This window comes from Lactuca serriola, chromosome 5 (genome assembly GCF_051521515.1).
Source record: "Lactuca serriola cultivar US96UC23 chromosome 5, Lser_US96UC23_V15, whole genome shotgun sequence".
Lineage (NCBI taxonomy): Eukaryota > Viridiplantae > Streptophyta > Magnoliopsida > Asterales > Asteraceae > Lactuca > Lactuca serriola.
In genome coordinates, this window is record NC_136412.1 from 17,855,293 (window position 1) to 17,876,431 (window position 21,139).

At 37.9% G+C, this 21,139-nt stretch overlaps 2 protein-coding genes across 4 annotated transcripts; one reads left to right on the forward strand and one right to left on the reverse strand.

Moving 5' to 3' along the window:
* Nucleotides 1-8,358: 8,358 nt before the first annotated feature.
* On the forward strand, nt 8,359-10,472 carry LOC145052084 (hydroxyproline-rich glycoprotein family protein). Of its 3 annotated transcripts, none has more exons than XM_078999893.1 (2): nt 8,359-8,538; nt 8,852-10,472. In XM_078999893.1, exon 2 carries the CDS (start codon nt 9,146-9,148, stop codon nt 10,328-10,330), a length of 1,185 nt encoding a protein of 394 aa, XP_078856019.1. In that variant the 5' UTR covers nt 8,359-8,538; nt 8,852-9,145; the 3' UTR covers nt 10,331-10,472. The 3 variants fall into 3 exon arrangements, with proteins under 3 accessions (XP_078856019.1, XP_078856020.1, XP_078856018.1); XM_078999894.1 differs by having other exon boundaries at nt 9,119-10,472; XM_078999892.1 differs by having other exon boundaries at nt 8,360-8,538; nt 9,125-10,472.
* Nucleotides 10,473-11,256: 784 nt separating this feature from the next.
* LOC145049289 (glycerol kinase-like) lies at nt 11,257-13,507 on the reverse strand. The gene is made up of 4 exons (XM_078997717.1): nt 13,285-13,507; nt 12,976-13,197; nt 11,877-12,843; nt 11,257-11,789 (listed from the first exon to the last, which is right to left on the reverse strand). Exons 1-4 carry the CDS (start codon nt 13,416-13,418, stop codon nt 11,544-11,546), a joined length of 1,569 nt encoding a protein of 522 aa, XP_078853843.1. The 5' UTR covers nt 13,419-13,507; the 3' UTR covers nt 11,257-11,543.
* Nucleotides 13,508-21,139: the final 7,632 nt, after the last annotated feature.

The following is a 21,139-nucleotide window of genomic DNA, read 5'->3' on the forward strand; positions in this document are numbered from 1 at the left end:
AACTCACTCCTGCCATGATTCGTTCTATCGAGGAAGCAGACAAGCCTGCTAAGAGGGGAAAGAAACCAGAAGCACAAAAGGAAGTGAGAGTCCCTAAACCAGCTAAGGGAAAAACCCCTAGGAAGCGAAAGTCTGACAAGGCAGCACCAGCTCAACCTAAGGCGAAGAAAGTCAAGAAACCCGCTCGTTAACTAGTTCTCCAATCCTCAAGTGATTCTGACTCAGACTATGTGCCGCCTATTCAACCACCAATTCCTCCCAGTGAATCTGATAGCGAAAGCTCAGCAGATGAAGGTTCGGTTCATGGTGATACACCACCTCGCTCGCCTACACCAGAGGTACCTGTTCGATCTCAATCACCTTCTCCTACACCTGTTTCTGTGCCTGTCTACATCCCTCCTATTTTCCCAGTCAATACATCCCACCCTACATCTACTATTCCCATTCCTACTCCTATCTTCTCTAATGTAACCAAAACCACCACTACTGGATTTCGAACCAACGTATCTGATACGGGGGCTCGTTCTTCAGCACCTGAACCTACTGTTACTACCGAACCCCCTGTCACTACCGAACCTCTAGTTACCACCACACCACCATCTCCTACTCCTTCTACCAAAACCAACACGGTTCTTGGAGTTGAGGACTTGGAGTTTGATTCCGCTTACTTCAGTCTCTACCGCGTCCAAAGTGATGATGATGACGATGCTCCGGTCACCAAGTGCCACCTCAAGGCTGTTACTGAAAAGCTTGATCATTTACTTTCTTCCTCCTCCACTGGTGCTTATTCTGAAGCTGCACTTAAAGCCTTGTTCTCTTCGGTGGTTAAAGAGCATGATGCCTCTCTCTCTCTCTCTCTCTCTCTCTCTCTCTCTCTCTGTTGCAGCAAAGCCTATCGATGCCTCTACATCTCAATGTTAGAAGGCCTCGCTTGCCATTGATGCTTCGACGAAAGAATGCAAAGACACGACCGAAAAAGTCGATAAACTAATTTCTGAGGTTCATCTATTCCTAGATTCGTCGCAAGTTGCTGCTCAAAAGAACTCTCAGACTGTCAATGCTTCAGTTGATAATCTTCAACGTTCTCTTCAAGATGAAAGGACTAATCTTGAAGTTGCTCAAAAGGCCATTGAAGCTGCCAATGCAACTCTTCATGCTAATGTCCATGATCGTCTCACTCAACTGGAAGCCGAACTGGCTATTGAAAATCGGATAATGGATGAGCTTGAAAAACGTACTTCCCAGCTCAAAATGCAAAATCTTAAGCTTCGTTCGGCCACAACTGAGCTTAATGATTTGAAGTCTGAAAGAGAAGTAATTAGAAGCTCTATGGGTGACGTTCATTCCATCCTATTACATCTTCTTGACGTCCATGACTCCATTTTGACTATATCCATCCGACGCCATCTAGCTGACAAACTCAGACCTGTGTTGGCCATTCTTAGTCACATAGAGGGTGTTTCAGTGACTTCTGTCTAGCAGAAACAAGGGGGAGAAAAGCATAAACAAAAGGTTAATACTCAACCTCCCCCCGAACCCAAATCAACAGCTGCACCGAAGGATAATGAAGCTTCGGTCAGTAAAAGGGATAAAAAGAAGAAGAAAATTGGTGAAGATGATACAGATGAAGATGTTAATTTTGAAGATACTTTGGGTGAAAATCCCTCTGACCCTTTTCAGAAAACAAAACTTTCTGAAAAGGAGCTTGCAGAAAAGATTGTGAAGGAAACGGCTGAGCTAGAGAAGAAGCTAAAAGAAAAAGAGCTCTTGGAGAAAAAGAAGTCCATTTTTCTAGAATGGAACATTGATTCGCTCCAGAAAGAAGCAGTTGATGAACCGAGTGCTCTTTGGCTCGAACCGGTCATGTCATTTGGCCTTGAGAACTCGAAGGATGCGTAATTTGATATGCCAATCACTCAAAAGTCATTTATCTTTCATTGCTTCAACTCAACCGCTTGCATTCCCTCTCTGGACCTGAAGGTGGATCGGGATTTGTTGGAATTCTATCTGGAATTCGCTCAGCCACAGTACCTGACATGGAGCTCACAGAAGATCACAACTGTCAAGGTACTGAAGCCTTATTCAGCGGGAAATTAGTCAATGTCAAATTCAAAGTAACTCGAGGCTCAGATAGCTCGGTTCATACCATTTCCCTTGTTGATCTTCCCAACCTTAATCCTCACGACTGGATACTCCTCAACAACATTTTGCTGTGCAATCCACAAGATTATCAGTCGATCATCAACCACATCAAGCGAATGCTTGTTTGTTACATTCATGAAGTGGCGAAAATGGATCAAGAAATTGCATATGCCATTCACATGTGACCAACGATCAAACCAATGGGAAGGGTCGGCAACATAAACACCATGATCAAGGGAAAGATTGACACACAGTATCACACTGTGATGTTCGTTAGGGGAGAAGGTCAAAAATGCATGTTTGCTCTACTTGACAAACACCTGTTCTCAACTGCTTGCTTGGAGCACATTTTGGAGATCATTCACATGTGTAGTCTGAATTCTGCATCTGACAAGAAGTCGTTTACTGACATGCTGAGATGGTATATTCAATTTCGGCATACACTTCTTGCTATCATTCCTCGGCTATTCAAAGTAATGAAGACTGTGAAGACTGTGAAGCCCACTCAACATAAGTAATCTCTCGCCTCATTTGACGCAAAGGGGGAGATTGTTGGGTTGTATAAATGTTGCGTCATGGGCTCGGTCCTTAGCCTAGTTTTGCAGCCGGTTTGGGCCTGTCCAACCTAGCATAATTTTACTCTAGGGTTTTGTATGTAAGGTGCATGCATGCATCCTTAGTAATTAACGCTTTCATTATTTTTCTTATCAAAGTATTGTAAACCCTAGCTCACCTCTACAGTGGAAGTTCTTCATCGAGCTCTGTTGAGGCGTGACTATATTTGAATCATAAGCTTCATATTGATTCCGTACTGTGTTATTATTCTTATTGTGATTGATTTGTTTGTTCTTGATTAATATACCTGTGAAAGATCTAAACGATCAAGAGATTAATTCTCATCATCACATATATATATATATATATATATATATATATATATATATATATATATATATATATATATATATATATATATATATATACACTTTATACACTTGCGGTGCAGTTCAGTTTTGGTGTACTGGTTTTTGGATAAAAACCGCACCGTACTATTGACCTTCGTTTTTTGCAAAAATGAAATCCACACCGTTGGGTTTTGAATCGGTTTCGATTTGTCAGTTGCGGTTTATTGCGGTTTCATTAGGGTTTTTTTTTTATCGGTTCGGTTTTTTGCTCACCCCTAAAGTAAAGATCCTAAACCCTTAGTCCTTAAAGGCAACTAAAGGGATGCAAACACCCATTAAGCACTTAATCACTAGAGTTACTCTTCCCAAGTTTCTAGAAGGGTTTCCTACACCAGATGGACCATAAAAATCGTAGCTTTATAAACATGCATGTTGTAACATACACGTTTTGAAATCGTATTTTGTAATGAATAATATTATGAAATATTATGTGATATTGAGAATTGAGTTCTAACAGATAGTTTTGAATAGAAATGAAGTAAAACTATGTTTAGCATCACTCGAAAAATATTGGAAGTCTTGTGAGATTCCAATCAAAAGGCAAATATTGATATTTAACGAAAATATAAAACTTGAAATAGAATTTTATTATTGAAAGTTGTAAAGAATCTCGTTAGAAACATTTAGGCGAAAACCTCATCGAAATCTGAGTTATAACGAAGAAGTTATGACTAATTGAAGTTTCGCGACAGAACCTGCACGACACCGAATGACGTAAAAAGTGAGTTTTTGATAAAATACTTTTTAGCCTTGGTGATCTAAATGAAAGTCGTATTATTTGTTAAACTGAGAATTTTCATAAAAAGAACGTCCAAATCTGACTTCGTATGAGGAAGTTATAATTTTTCTAAGTTTCAGAATAGCAGTAGACAGCTAAAAACTTGAAATAAAGATCGGGCGATATTTAGCTGACACAACCTAAACGAGAATCGAAGGTCTCGTCAATAGTAGTACAACGGTAAAAAGACTGATAAAAACGGACGTCGGATGAAGAAGTTATGAATTTTGAACGGATTTTACTATCCCGATCTGTTAAAAATAATAATATTAAAAATAAAACAAAATTAGTCGACGAAGTCTAAACGAAAGTTGTAGAGCATAATTTTACTTACACGTGCATATAAAAAATGTCAAAAACGAAGCTCATATGTGAAAGTTATGGATTTTAGAAGTTTGGGGCACAAAATTCGAAAAAAAATACCGAAATCCGAGGAATTTCGCATGCCAGCCACCTGTCCGGGTCGTGGCGCGTCAGAAGCGTGACACGTGTGCAGCCCCCGTCCGATGCCGCTCCGGTTCCGACGTGTGTCGATGACTCCTCGCATCCGAGGCCAACTGCCTCGCCCGCGTGCTGCCACCCGCCCTTCGCTGCTGCCACCGCGTGTCCCTTCTCGGCTGAAGACCTCGGTCTCGTACCCTATATAAGGGAGGTGCGATATCTCCCGGTTTTTTTGGAAATTTGTCACTTTTTCACCCCTAAACTTTATTTTAAGCCATTTTTAATTCCCCGAAGCCCTGGAATCATTCCTAACACCCAAAATACGCCCCGAAGTGCCCGAAGAGCCCGAGAAATTTATCTTTTTGGTTTGAAGCTCAACCATCGCAGGGCCCGATTTTCAATAAAGCTCCCGGTTTTCATCGAAGAAAGCTATTTATTATAACGAAGTGCTGCACAAATTAGTATTTTAACCCTTAGTTATATTACGGTGAGTTCAATATATAGGAACAATTGTATGTTATGTGTTATATGTGCTATGTGCTTTTCCATTGTTATTATTTCTGCTATTTATGATAGAAAAGTTATACCTTTGACCATGTGATCAGTGAAAGGACTTAGATTCACAGTGGTACTGGTATGTAGCCTCTGGCCATATAGAGCATGTCTCGTAAGAGAATGACTTATATTCTATGGCATTGGCAAAAGGTTAGACAGGGTTGAAAGCTTGAAATCTACCAAAATGTTTAATCATAAAGTTTATGTCTTTCTGTGCCATTTGGGCTGAAGCTTTATTGATGTATATCAAGTATGGAAATTGTTATGTCTCATTGATTGTATATCTTTGAATCAAATCCTTGATTGATATGGAAAGTTTGTCACATGATTCACATATGCCTTTGTTGTTCCTTGTTCCTCTTTTCTTCTGCTATATTGAAGTATATATGTGGCATAACGTTATATTATATCTATTATTGAACTCACTAAGCGTCACCGCTTACCCTCTCAATGTTTAACAATTACAGGAGATAAGTATCTAGTATAGTTATATACTGATAAAAGATTTTGAATAGTTGGAAACTATTGTATTTTGTACTCCCGTATGTATAAAACTATAGTATCCTGGGTAGTTGTGTAATATATAACACTTTGTAATAGTCGGTTTGTATCCAATCGTTTGCAATCACTTCATCAATGTAAAATATTGTTTTTTATGAATATGCATGTAGCATGTTTTGGAGTAACAATTGTCAAATATGAAAGTGTGGGTCTTTCAGATGTTCAATGCATGTACCTTCTATTTTAGGCCAAAAACATGGCAATTATGAACTCAAAGTTTGTGCATGGTACCCAAACTACAAGGATCCTCAGATCTAGAATATATGACACTAAGATGACCACAAGGATCCATAAAGTTGTCAGCTTTATGGGATCCAACCTTCCAAACTCCCACACCATGAAGATTAAGGTACAAAAAGGCTAGATCTAGAGACAAGTAACATAAAAACCGGATCCTGAGGACTTACAAAAGTCCAGAAAACATGCACATGGATGATATGGAGAGTTGCTTGTTGAAACAAAGCTCAAGGGCACCCTCTTCTTGTTCAAAACACCACCAAACACCATAAAAACTCAAAGGTTAGCAATAGAGGCTAGAGTTTGCTCTTGGAGGTTGAGGGAGAGTGCTTGAGGCTGAGGATGGGCAACCCTAACCATCACATACCTTAAATAGGGGCGCAAACCCCAAAATTAAGGCTTGTCATTAAACAACGGTCATAATGTGATGAATAGATTGCCACGTCGTGGCATTTACTTGGCCTCCCCGAATCCACTGACCATGGCCACGTCGTGGGACTCAATCACCACGTCATGGTCACCAGGAATCCAAATTTTGAAATATTAATACTTTTTAAGAGACACATACCTTAAACTTGGTGTTACAAGCACTCTTTATCTTCTTTGGTTGCCCTTATAATTTGTGTCATGTAGTCTTCATAGTCAATCTATGATCTGATGTAAAACCCAAAGCAGTAAGACGATTCCACAAAAAAGTTGAGTCTAAGCCATACTTGCCCTTACCAGTATGTTTATGTCCGTTTTACCACTTTTTTAATCCATGGATGCTCTGCATCATCTAAAAACACAAATTTCATCACAACTAACTATTAGAAACATAAAAATGTCAAAAATTAAGGCTCAAACACAAAGATGATTAGCTCAGACACACAAAGATGATTAATTGTCGTCCACACCAAACTTACCTAGGCTGAGAAAAGTTTCTGAAGGTTGACCTGAAAGAAATTGATTTATCATGTTGGTGGGGGCGATATTGATTTTTCTTCCTTTTCTTCCTAATGCTTGAGTTGGCGAAGCAATAATCAGCGAATAAGGCAAGCATAGGTGAGGAAAGTGACTGGTGGTGCCGATGAAGATGATAGTGATTTTTCATTCCGGTTGGGCTTAAAGGGAGAGAGACTAAACGATGACATTCGTTGATTATTGAGAACATATACATAAACGATCAATGGTGGTGGAGGGAGTAAAGGTGAGCGACTCAAAAATTAAGGAAGAAACTCGTCACTGACGTAAATTTGAAGACACATCCGATGAACAGTACTCGACTCAGCCGAGTACTATTCATAAGTAGTGTGCATAATTAATAATATATATAATATGACAAAATAAAATTTTATATAACTTTTTATTAAATAATGGTATTAATAAATGTTCTAAAAACACATCATGATATATATATATATATATATATATATATATATATATATATATATATATATATATATATATATATATATATATATATATATATATATATATATTGTCATGAAAAATACGTATCATGACACATTTTTTTTCTTCAGAAGGTTTATTTATTTATTATTTTTTTTAACAATAAGTTTTTATTACTAGATTTTGCTATACCATTTAAAAGTACTTAATATATTTTATATAAATCTATATGATTTTTTATGTATAAAAAATTATCATATTAAATCACCACTAAAAAATCGATATAACTGATAAAGTTTAAAACTTGACATTTCATATATGTCATTTCTTATTTTATTTAGAATCTTGATGCTAATAATATTATTTAATATTTTTATATTTTATATATATATATATATATATATATATATATATATATATATATATATATATATATATATATATATATATATATATATATATATATATATATATATATGAGACCTAGATCCAATGGTCATTCAACTTTTTTCATTCGACCTAGGGCATCAATATTATGAATGCAAATTTTCGACACCATATAACACATGACACGAACCCGACACATAAATAAATGAGTTTGTTCTAAGTTTATGACATTCTAAGAGCATAACCGGTTTATTATATGGGTCTTGTCAAGATTGACTAATAGTTTCCCGAGTGACCTACAAACCTATTTATTTTATTAAATTTTGAAAAAAACATATTTAATTAAATGAGCAAGGAGCAAAGCAAATGCTAATATAAAACTTCTCACATTAATAAGCTTGAAATTTTTTTTTTCTTCTCCGGTGAATAAGTTTTTGTCTTCTTGGTTTCTTATCACTTTTGCCCTAAACCTAAATTAAGATTCACACATCAAACCATCCACATTTGACGGACAACGATTCAACGTCAATGGCGGTTGGCTCCTCTCAATGCATCCATCGGTTATGTATTGATGCAATACACACCCCTCCTAACTCCTGTCACCGGTCTCTTCAGCCCTCACGTCAGTATGTATCTATCTACACTGTCTTTCTCTGTGTTTTATGATAAACTCTTAATTCAGATTTTTAGAAACTATAAGTCTCATTTTGAAATAAATTCAGATATATTTTCTTGATTCTATTTCTTTATGAAACTACGTATTTCTGTATTTCTGACGTCCAAAAGTCCTAGACCTTGAGGGTGTTTAGCTAAGCTTACAATTTATTTAAAAAAAAAAAATTGAATAAGAACCTTTTACAAACAACAGCTTATAGCTGTTTGAGATGTCTAATAAGTCATTTATGATATCAAAACTCCGTATTTCACCGGACCAATATATCCATTGACCTAAACCCTATACAGCGACACAAACATACGCTTCAATTGCTGTTCTCAATCAAGCCCTCCGATCGTTGCCTCCTCAAGCAAGCCCTCCCATGTGAAGCCACCGGCCGGAGACCGTCGCACCAAACAGCTAAGGTTCGTTTTTGTTCAATTTTTTCTGCTATCGATTTTTTCTCCTGCTGTCGAGCGTCGATTTGTTTTTCCCTAGCTTTCATTCTTCCTTCTTTTCCATGGTTTCTGTTAGATTATTTTCTTGATTCTATCAATTGATGCATAACAAACTCATAAAAGAGCTGTAAAATAGAAAACAGTTTACTTTTGAATGTGAAATGTGAATTGATTTTGAATGAAATACCGATGAGATATTCTGTAACAGTTTTTCTGTTCGATTGTGTTCATTATGTGAGTTTGAAGGATTACAAACTCTAATTTTTCTGTTCTGTAACAGTTTGCTCGCATATGTGTTTGTGCTTCGATTTTCAGTTGAACCCATCTGCCCCTCCAGATCCTTCCAGTTACTGTGGGAATTGCATCGAATTATGTTGTACAAAATACATGAATTTTCTCTTTGGCATCCCCATCAATTGGTTTATCAAACATGACTTCCTTAACTCCATGATGATTTCCTGAACTCATATTACGGTTGAATGGACTGATCCATATTATGTAGACTGCATTATTATCTGATGTTAAACCTTTTTTTGTTTTTTTTAAGAAACAGATTCATAAAGAAAGTCCAAAGATGTTACAAAACGTACCTCACCAGATGATACAATCTCCTGCTAGGCTAGGCCTCCCAAACCCTAATTCACCATCTTTACAAACCCCAGCCCCTCCAAAATTCACCTCACAAATCCCACAATCACACCCACCTAACCTCCACCCAAATCTACAAACAACCCCCACCTCCCTAACCCTCCTCCCCCTCCTTCCACCACTACAAAGAGCCCAATCAATTCTCTTAAGAATGTCATCCCTCACAACAAAACTCTTTGATGTCTCCCCAAACCAAACCCAATGGCTCACCTCATTCCGCGGTTCGTTTCCCACATTCCTTTCCACCCAAACCCAAGCCCCAACCGATTCCATTCCCACCACCACAAAAGAAATCATCTCCCTCTTTACAACCCTTCAATCCCAACTCTTCGAATCCGTAACTGAACTCCAAGAAATCCTCGACCTCCAAGACGCCAAACAAAAAATAACCCGCGAAATCCGATCCAAAGATTCCGCAATTCTCGCGTTTGCTAACAAACTTAAAGAATCCGAACGTGTTCTCGACATGTTAGTCGATGATTATTCCGATTATCGCCGTTTAAAAAGATCCAAAGTTGAAGAAAGTGAAGAGGATTCAAATACAACAACGGTTGCCACACGTTTAAACTTAAATGATATTTTATCGTACGCGCATAGAATAAGTTACACGACGTTTGCTCCGCCTGAGTTTGGGGCCGGGACGGCCCCCTTGCGGGGGGCTTTGCCCCCCGCACCTCAGGAGGAGCAGATGCGTGCTTCTCAGTTGTACTTATTTGCTGACATGGACGTGGGATTACCTAAATCTGATAAAGAGAAATTTACGATTGAGCCCTTGGCTGAAAATATGTTGGAGGGTAATATGGCGATTAAGGATATGCTTCCTACGAATATTGTGGTGCCGTCTGGGTGGAAGCCGGGGATGCCTGTGCAGTTGCCGACGGATCTACCGATTCTTCCGCCGGCTGGATGGAAGCCGGGGGACCCGGTGGCTTTGCCACCTTTGGACTCGGTTGCTGTTGCTCCTAGGATGGAGGAGCAACAACAACCGGTTCATGTTCCTGGGTTTGGGAAGGGACCACAACCGATACAGGTTCGACATGTGCAACTTGATATTGATGATGATAGTGATACCGAGTATAGTAGCGATGATAGTTCTGATGATGAAGATTGATATCCAGCTTGTAGTTTGTTTCAGTCAGTGTCAAGTTTAGATTTTTCTTCTTAAAAATGCTCATTGTATGTAATAATGTATCAAGAATTTGTGTTTTGTTGGTTGGTTGGATGGAATGGAATGGAATGGATCTTTGAGTGTACATATTTAATGTTTATAGGATCTTTGAGACACAAAAATTTGAAAAAGAGCAGTTGATGTTGGATAAAAGTTGTGATTATTTTTAAGCTCTTCTTAACATAGTAAGTATATATGTGAAGCATACATGAAATCATTTCCGGTCTTACTCAACTCTAGTTCCACTACCCGATCTATCTCTTCAACAAACTCGTTTCAGTTTCATCAATGTGATTGAGATATATGATATGTAAGGTAATCAAACATCAATATTTGGTATTTGCATAGTCCATCAAAAACCAGTAAAATTACACTAATTAAAACAATTTTACACAAAAATATACCTTCAGTTCATTTTAAATAAGATCAACGAACATTAATAGGCACAAATTTGCAAACCATTCTTCTTTGATATAATATTGTTCTTTTTGAGCATACAAATTTGCAAATTCCCAGCATTGGTTGAAGCTATATGATTATTACAAGTGTGATTGAGATTATCCCGCTTGAACGTTTCTTTGATTCAAAATGATGAGTTGATATTAATAATTACTCATAAGCAAAAAAAAATATAAAAAGAAAGAAATTAAAAAGCAGATTTGTTACTCCTTACCCATTTTTTAGGTTAACTTTTGCTATAGTTGGAAAAACTGTAACTAAATTGCTATTATAAGGTAAAATTTTAAAACATGTTGTGTGTACGTTTGCTATTTGATGCAATTTGAATGAGTAAATTATAAAAAGAACAATGTTTTTATAGAATACTTGAAAATAGACGTTTCATAGGAAAAAAAAATCATCAACCGCATCTTTTACCGATCTAATTTGTCTTCACCATTAACCATAAAGAATTATCATACACTCGTGAAAAATCAAACCAACATCTTATTTTTCATCTCGACATGGAGCCTTTTACAAAGCTCCTCTTTATCACTCTTGACTCCAAGAACTGCAGTGAAACTTTTTGTTGCATCCTCAAATTGTGAATACTTGATTCTTATTGTGTCATATCTACCATCACATGAACCTATCAAGACCAATCTTCGACTATCTTTACTTGAATAATAAGAGAGAAACTAATGGTAATAATATTGTACTAGAGGGACAAATCAGCCAAGTCAAAAGTTCTTTCCACAGCTTTAATCCAAGAATCCACTTTCTTCTTCCTCAATTCCTCACTCAACATAGGGCTAAAAGTCTTATCTTTCTTCATTCTTTCCTCATTTGAAAATACATCTTTTTCACTCCAAACTCCAACCGCTAAACCAGCTGCATAAGCTGCTCCAAGTGCAGTTGTCTCTATGTCACTCGGCCTCACGACCCGTATACCCAATATATCAGACTACAAAAAAGAAAAAATACAAATACAAAAAATGTACTAAATACTTATGACCAATATGCTTTACTTTTTTTACCCAAAAAAATATACCTGAAACTGCGTAAGCATGGTGTTAATAGTGGCCCCACCATCAACCCTAAGAGAAAACTCCCCTTTTTCATTCCTCCCTTCATTTCTATGACCTACATCTTTACGCATCGAACCCAACACATCTTTCACTTGAAAACACATACTTTCAAGAACAGCTCGAGCGATATGACATTTATTTGTGAACCGAGTAATCCCAATAATAACCCCTCGAGCATCTTCACGCCACCATGGTGCAAAAAGTCCATTGAAAGCAGGAACAAAGTAGACCCCACCGGTAGATTCAACCTTTGAAGCTAAATCTTCAATCTCTTTCGCACTGCTTATAATTCCAAGACTGTCCCTTAGCCATTGCACCGCAGCTCCGGCGATGGCGATTGAACCTTCTAGGGCATAGTTTGTGGGCGCATCTTTCCCGAGCTTGAAGGCTAAAGTCGTCAATAACCCATGTTGCGATTTGATTACTTCCTCACCGGTGTTCAAGAGTATGAAAGCGCCGGTTCCGTAAGTGCATTTTGCATGCCCTTTTTTACAGGCTTGCCCTAGCATCGCTGCGTGTTGGTCGCCTAAACAACCGGAAATTGGAACTCCGGTGAACGGCCATCCTTTTCCGACGCGACCGATGACCTCGGAGTTGCTGATGATCTTTGGGAGGATGGATGAAGGAATCTTGAGAGTTTCTAATGTGGGTTTGTCCCAATTTAAGGTTTTGATGTTCATAAGCATTGTTCGGGATGCGTTTGACACGTCGGTGACGTGGATGCCGTTGTTTATGCCTCCGGTTAAGTTCCAGATTAACCAGGAATCAATGGTTCCAAACAATGCGTCGCCTTTTTCTACAGCTTCTTTCACCTTCTTCACATTCTCCAGAAGCCATAACAGTTTCATCGCGCTGAAATACGTGCTTATTGGCAACCCACATGTTTCCAGAAAATGGGTTCTTCCACCTGATAATTTTTTCTCCAATTCGCTGATAAAAAATCGAATTCGGTTTTAAAAAAGTTAAATTCATGACATGCAAAAAGGGATGATTTTTTTTACTATTGTTATTTAAGGATCCGAATTGTAAAAAAAGATTTGGGAAGAGATGATGAGAAGGAACCTGCAAATGGAGCTGGTTCGTATATCCATCCAGACGATTGCATTGTAAAGAGGAATTCCGGTGGATTTGCTCCAAACAACGGTGGTTTCTCTCTGATTCGTGATTCCGATTGCTTTGAGGCCATTGTCAATGTTGTGTCCATTAGCGGTGGCTTTGTCTATGGTCTTTGATACACATATTCTCATACTTTCGAGAATCTCCATAGGGTCGTGCTCCACCCATCTATCATTGTTATGAATTATCATGCATAAAAACCGAAAATTAAAGACGACAAAAAAAACGAAGAAGAAGAATTTGATTTGATTTTACCCTGCATGTGGGCAGAACTGAGTAAACTCGATTTGGTGGGATCCAATGTTTTCAGCTTTCTTATTGTAGAGGATGAATCTTGTGCTTGTTGTTCCTTGATCTATCGATCCAATAAACGTCTCCTCTTTAGCCATTTCGTTGTTGATCGAGATTTCACAAATTCTGGGAAATGGAATGATGTTTGTTGGGTTGTTGTATCGTAGTTCCTAGTTTTCATGGGGGAGTCTGTTTCTTCAACAACTTATTTCGAACTTATTTCGATTATTGTTACATTATGTTTAAAAAAAGAAATTTTAACTTTATTTTATTTAAAAAAAAATCAGGTGAGTTATAAATAAGTTATTTAAGAATTAGGGAAATTTTCATATGTACATCCTTTTAAACACTAATAATTACATATATATCATTTCAAAGTTTATAATTACTTATATATCCTTCTTAACCTATTAAACTCTCATTTATATCCAAACATATAATTTAATAAGATATAAATCAATTTAATATCAAAAAATATATTTAAAAATTAAAAATACATATAAAGTTACCAAAATACCATTTTGCAAATAAAATATTAAATTAAAATCATGGTTAATTATGATTAATCTTGGCAACGTGATTCTCCATATCACGTGTTTCTCCTTATCATACTCAAAATCGTGATTCCTCCTAATCATACGTCAACTGCAGTCGGGGTCTTCTTCATCGCATCTTCTTCATCAGGTCTTCTTCCTCACGTCTTCTTCATTAGTGAAGTTCATTTTTCTCATCACAGGTATATATCTCTTACTGATTTAAGTAATTTTTGTTGTATGTTTGATTAGCTTTTGGAATTTATTAATTGTAATGTCGTTTTTTCTTCTCCTCCTATTATAATCGCAACAAGTAATCTGTTTTTTTATTCAATTAATTTTGATGGATGATGAGATTGATACACAAACATGGGAAATAAGTGTTCAGTCCTCGATAATTGAGTAAGTTCTTACAAGCAAGATGAATGATATTTTATGTGGCACTTCAATTCCATTAATTATTTTTTTCATTATGGTTGTCAGGCAAGTAATATCGAAATACAAGTTCAAACTGAAATATGGAGGCTTCTTTCGGTTAGCCAAGAACTCATATAAGCAATTATATTGTTTTGGATCTACAAAATCTCTTTATATAGACACATGTTCGTACGACTTAGATCATCTAGTTGAAAAGGTGAAAAAACATTATCCATCACAAAGCGATATTGTTTTGTCAACAGTATTTGTTGACAAACATGCAAAAGAGCAATGTTTTATTGAACTTGATAATGATGAAAGCTTCATGGTGATGCTTAGCATGTATAATGAAGAGAAAGAAGTTACAATTTATGTGACAACCGAAAAATTAAGGTATAACCCTAAACCGTTTAGTTGTCAAAATCAAGTTAATAATGAATTTGATGATGAAAATGAGACAGAATCAGTTTGTTCAAGTCAAGAAAGCTATCATAGTCTTCATAGTTCCGATAATGAATATGAGCTTCTAAATTATGGTGAAACTTATGCATATAGTAAGTTAAATCCATTTATGAAACTGAATTCTAAATTCCCAAGTGTAATTGCTTTTAGAAGAGCATTGAATCATTATGCACTAACAAATGAATTTGAGTATGTCATTGATAAAAGTGATTTGACAAGACTTACAGCATGTTGTGGAGATAAAAAGTGTAAGTGGAGAATTCATGCTTCTCTTACACAGGATGGGGTTACTTTTGAAGTAAGTATAAAATTTGATAAATACTACATTCGTCGACATTGTAATTATGTTAACATAATTATATGTTTTTTTTTCAATTTTGTAGGTAAAGAAATTTATAGAAACTCGTTCTTGTACTTGAAGCAACAAGAGTGGTAACAAACATGCCACTCAAGAATGGATTGTTGATGTTGTTACTAATAAGTTGAAATCTAAAGGCGATGTCTCTCCTGCAGACCTAAAAAAGTGGATTATGCATACCTATAATGTTGAAGTACCATATATGAGAGTCTTTAGAGGAAGAGAACAAGCTTATACCGATATTTATGTCAAGTGGGATGACTCTTATGCAAATATATATGATTTCAAACAAGAACTTGAAAAAAGAAACCCAAGAAGTGTGGTGGAGATTGATTTACAGACAGTTGGTGAAAAGAAACATTTCCTACGCTCTTTTTATATCATTAATAACATGTTTTAAGGGGTTTCTTGTTGGTTGTCATCCGTACATTGGGCTTGATGCTTGTCATTTGAAAGGGAAATTTAATGGTGTGTTAGCCGCTGCCACAAGTATCGACGGTAACAATGGTATGTTTCCAATAGCCTATAGTGTGCTTGAGGCAGAGAATACAAAATCATGGACTTGGTTTCTCGCATAACTAAAAAAAGCGATTGGTACACCAAATGGTCTTGTTATCTCTTCTGACATGCAAAAGGCTTGGAAATAGCTATTACACAGGTTTATCCTAATATTGAGCATTGAGAATGCATAAAACATTTATGTAGCAACTTCAAGAAACATTTTCGAGGTGACTTTTTCATGAGAAAACTATGGGAGGCTGCAAATACCTACTCTGTTAGTAAGCATGATATATTTTTAAATGAAATTACTACTAAATGTGTAGATGCAATTTCATATTTGAATGAGAACGATAAAAAGATATGGAGTAGAAGTAAGTTTGGCACACTTGTCAAGTGTGATTACAGTACCAACAACATTTCAGAAACTTTTAACTCTTGGTTAGGTGACATACATTATAAACCGGTTCTTGATCTCCTTGATGCAATTAGAGAAAAGCTTATGGAACGATTTGACAAGAAAATGAGTAAGGTGCAAAAATCGAAAGGACCACTATTTCCAAAAGCAAATAAGTATCTCAAAACAATCACTAAGGCAAGTTAAGGAACTATATATATATATATATATATATATATATATATATATATATATATATATATATATATATATATATACATAATTGTTTTTGCATTAAACATATATATTTTTCCTGATATTAGTTTGTTCTTTTTTTATTTTCTCATGTAGAACTTGAGTGAATATCAAGTTTGTAGAAGCAGTGATAATAAAGCAGAAGTGAAGTACAAAGGATATCGTTGGGATGTTGTATTGGATAAGAAAAAGTGTAGTTATCGAAAATGGCAAGTTACAGGCCTTCCGTGTGTGCATGCAACTACTTTTATTTCTTTCACAAGGGAGCCTAATTGGGAAAAATATGTTGATACATATTTCACAGTCGACAAGTTTAAAGAAGCATATGCTTTAGAAATTAGTCCGATGCCTGGAAAAGATCAATGGGTGAATATAGAGATAGTCGAAAAAATATACCCTCCTATTATAAAACGACCGCCTGGACGAACTAAAAGAATAGAATTATACCACATGATGAGCCCAAGAAAAGACACAGATGTCCGCGTTGTGGTATGTATGGACACCATTAAAGGACTTGCAAAAATCCTGCATCTCAAGGTTTTGATGAAGAATCCTCTAGCAAAAGGAAAGAACACAAAAAATCATGAGTTTTTGTTATGATGTTCATTACATTTAAGTACTTTAATGCTTTCTGCATGGATTTTTTTATTTTTTTTAAATATTGGAGCATGTTTTTAATGAATTTATTCCACATGGATTGTTTTTGTAATGCATTTTCTCTAATAAGAACCATTTATATAAAAATTTTCTGCTATAGGGACTGCATCTGTCATCTATTTATGTCGTAGGGACCATTTTGTAAAGATATTATGTCATAAGGGTTGTTTATGTAATGTATTTCTCCTATGGGGGACCATTTCTGTAATCAATTTCTGCATATGGACCGTTTTTGTAATATTTTTTTGCCATATAGACCGATTATGTAATGAGTTTCTGGCACATGGACCAAATCTATAATTGTTATTGGGCACAAGGACCATTTTTTAATTTTTTCTGAAACGAGGACTGTATTTGTAATGTTTTTTCTGAACATGGACCATATGTGTATTTTTTCTGAAACATGGACCAAATCAGTAATGTTTTTGTGCAGAAGACCATTTTTAAATGTTATTCCGAAACAGGGACTATATCTGTAATGTTTTTCTGAAATAAGGGCCATATGTGTAATGTTTTTTCTGTAACATGGACCAGATCTGTAATGTTTTTGTGCACAAGACCATTTTAAATGTTTTTCTGAAACATGAACTGTATATGTAATGTTTTTCTGAAACAGGTACCATATGTGTAATGTTTTTTCTTAAACATGGACCACATTTTTAATGTTTTTGTGCACAAGAACCATTTTGTCCATTTTTTTGCCATAGGGACCATATTGGCAATGTTAACATGCTACAGGGACCAATTCTATTTTTTTGTGCCATAAAGAGAAATTTTGTAACTTTGTTTTTGAAACAGGGACCATTTTGTATTGTAATTTACTATTTCAGTAACCATAGAACAACAACATGAAATATATGAATTTGGAGGTGTAGCACCTGGTTTCCGGTATGTGAATTTTATTTGAGCGTTGCGCTAATTTAGCCTTAGACTCGGCGAGTCATAGGGTCCAACTCGCCGAGTAGGGACGGGACTCAGGACGCGTTTTAAGTAGGCGACTCGACGAGTCCATATCCCGGACTCGGCGAGTCACCGCTGCGGGATGAAACCCTAAGTTTCAAGGGTTTGCACCCTATTTAAACCCTCATTCCGCCCCAACTCGTCCCCATTCACCCCAGAACTCCCCCTACATCGTTTTCCCCTTGTTTTCTTGAGAGTTTGAAGTATTCTTGGTGTGTTCTTGAAGGTTTTGAAGTGTAAGAGGAGTAGATCAAGAAGAGGAGAAGGAGATCAGCCACCCTTGTGTCATTTCAACATTTCCTTTGAGGTATATCCCCTTTTCCCCTTGATTCTATGCTTAAAACTTCACTTGGGTCCTTCTTGGTCAATTTCCCAAGTTGCATGTTCATTATATGTTGTAATAAGGCGTTTGGCCTTTGGATCTATGTAAGATTGAGCTCTAGGAGCTCAATTCTGTTAGCTTTTTGGCCCCATAAGGCTTGTTAGCCCTAGATCTACCATTTTGGGACATTTTGAGCCTTATAATCCTTATTGGTGGATATCCACACGTAAAGTTGGAAACTTTACGTGTGATTCGTGTCCTAGAAGCCCAGATCTATGAATGGCATGGTCTGGAACCGAGCAAATCGGTATATTTAAGGAGTGCATGGCGACGACTCGGCGAGTCGCATAGGTGACTCGGCGAGTCTGGTCGCGAGTCACAGAATTGGTCCCTTCTTCATGTGTCGAGTTGAGCCTTGAGTCACAGGGGGTGACTCGGTGAGTTGGGAGCTGAACTCACCCATGTTAGGACTCGGCGAGTCAATGCCCTGACTCGGCGAGTCCAAGGCAATCTTCATAGCTCAAGAACAGACTCGACGAGTTGTTCATACAACTCGGCGAGTCTTAGCATAAAGTGTTCATCGGATGAAGATGAACTCGACGAGTTGTTCATACAACTCGGCGAGTAGGATGAAGGACTTGAATATGGTTAAGAAGGTGAACCCGTCGAGTCGTCGCCTAACTCGACGGGTAGGATCGGGATTCAGGGCAGTCGTCTGGGCAGGGACTCGGCGAGTTGGAAAGCCAACTCGGCGAGTCGGGTCAACTGAAAGTTGACTCTGACTTTGACTTAGGGCATGGTCATGGGTAAAATGGTCATTTTACCTAAAGGACAGTTAGCAGTGTTTGATTGAGTATGTCGTGGAAATTGCAGCCGGAGGACTCCCGGAGCAGCAGCAGTCAGTTAGTTCCCGATCAGTTCAGCAGCTACTTCGAGGTGAGTTACCTTCCAGTAGCGGTGGGTCTAAGGCCACAATGCCGACCCACCAGTAGGAGATGTATGGTAGATGATTGTCTTTGTGATATCATCTAAGTTTGCTATTACCTGATATGTTATATGCTAGCATGATATGTTGTCTGAGATAGTAGTAAAGTTCGGTCGTTAGGACCGAAGGGTAGTCAGACACCCCAGATACGTCTGACAGTATGTGATGATATGTTTGCATGCTGGCTTGTTATGTTATATGTGATCATAGTAGTAGGGGTGAAATAGTCCCCGAGGATCGGTTGTCAGGACCGATGGGTAGTCAGCACCCCAGAATGGCTTGACACGGGTAAGACGGCACCCCAGAATGGCCGTATGGGTAGGTCAGCACCCCAGAATGGCTTGACACGGGTAGGTCGGCACCCCAGAATGGCCGTACCGGGTAGTCAGGCACCCCAGAATAGCCTGGCAGTATATATGTTATGTGTTCGTATGGTATGCGGTACGTTGGGGAAACTCACTAAGCTTTGTGCTTACGTTTACAGTTTTGTTTTCAGGTACCTCTGCATCGAAAGGGAAGGAGCCGGCGCGGTAGCGGCACGTCATACACACACTCTTCGGTTTCCGCATTTATGAGGTTTACTGGGACTGTACTCTGATATTTTGATGGGATGTATGGTGTGGCTTTTTAGAACGCGGTTGCAATGTGTTATGATGTGAACAAACAATGTTTCTTTTTATTTAGACGATGTTTTTATTTATTAATGTTTTCTAAAGTAATATTTTAAAAAAAAAAAATGAAATTTTCGGACGTAAAAATTGGGTCGTTACAAGTTGGTATCAGAGCCCTGGTTTGAGGGATTCGGACACACCTTCGGGAGTGTCTGAACTCAAATCAAGGGATTAAAAGATTTTCTAAAAGAAAATGTTTTCTGAAATTGAGAAAAGAGTTTTGAGAAAGAACGAAGTGTGTGACGTGCGCGACCGGCCGAGCTCAAGTAAGTATTCCCCATAGTACCCATACAAGTTTATGTTATGTTTATCAGCTTTATGAATATTGCATGCTAGAATAGGCTAAGGATCTAGGAGTGATGCCTTATGTGCCTGCTTATTTGTTCCAGCTTATTGAATATTGCATGCTAGAATTGAGTAGACAGCAGTAGGGTAGCCTGTTTAGGTTATGCCTGGTAGTATGAGCTTAGCACCTTATGCTAGCTCAGTTCCTGAAAGTGGATAGAGTTAGTTGAGATTGTTACCCTTATCTGAATGCTGCTTGCTTCGTGCTTGGTAGGATTCTGAGTAATGGGAGTGAGCCACTAGGTAAACACGTCACACCACATGTAATCAGGGTTGAATAATCCCAAAGTGTTGGAACTGGCCCTATTGCGCAGCTCTTGTTTGAGTCCAACCGTTGTAGGGACGGATCTTTTACTTGAAGGATTATCTAATCCTCATTACATGTGATGGTGCTTAGGTGGTGGCTAACTGGCATTATGAGGAGACCCACAGCAGCTGAGGACCAGTTGTGTTGAACTTGAGTTCTCCCTAGGGCAAGCCTAGGGTGAGAATATCGGAGAGTAGCAGTAGTAGGGGGGAGTTGGTGGAGTCGAGGAATTCCTCGGAGAAGGTACGGATAGATGTGGAAGGTAGTATGGGCCCGTACTACTGAAAGCAGAGGATCCGTACCCGAGCCGAGGAAGGCCAAGACGAGACCAAGGAACCTGTAAGTAGTTGAGATCCCTCAGGAAGTAGCAGTACCACTAATGATTATTATTGATGTTTTGCAGAATGGTGGTACTTCGATCGAGACCGACAGATGGCGGGTCAGGAGAGGGGTCAGGTTCGGGATCTGGCACCGAGCCGATTGAGGAGAGGCTACGTGAGTTCATCACGTCGGAGATCACTAGGGGCATCCTTGAGTCGACCCCCATCATCTTTGGGTCGATCAAGGAAGGGATCGTAGAGATGATGGAGGATCGCCTACGGGCATTCAGGAGCGACTTGGCCTCTAGCCAATCAGGATCTCGCACACTGTC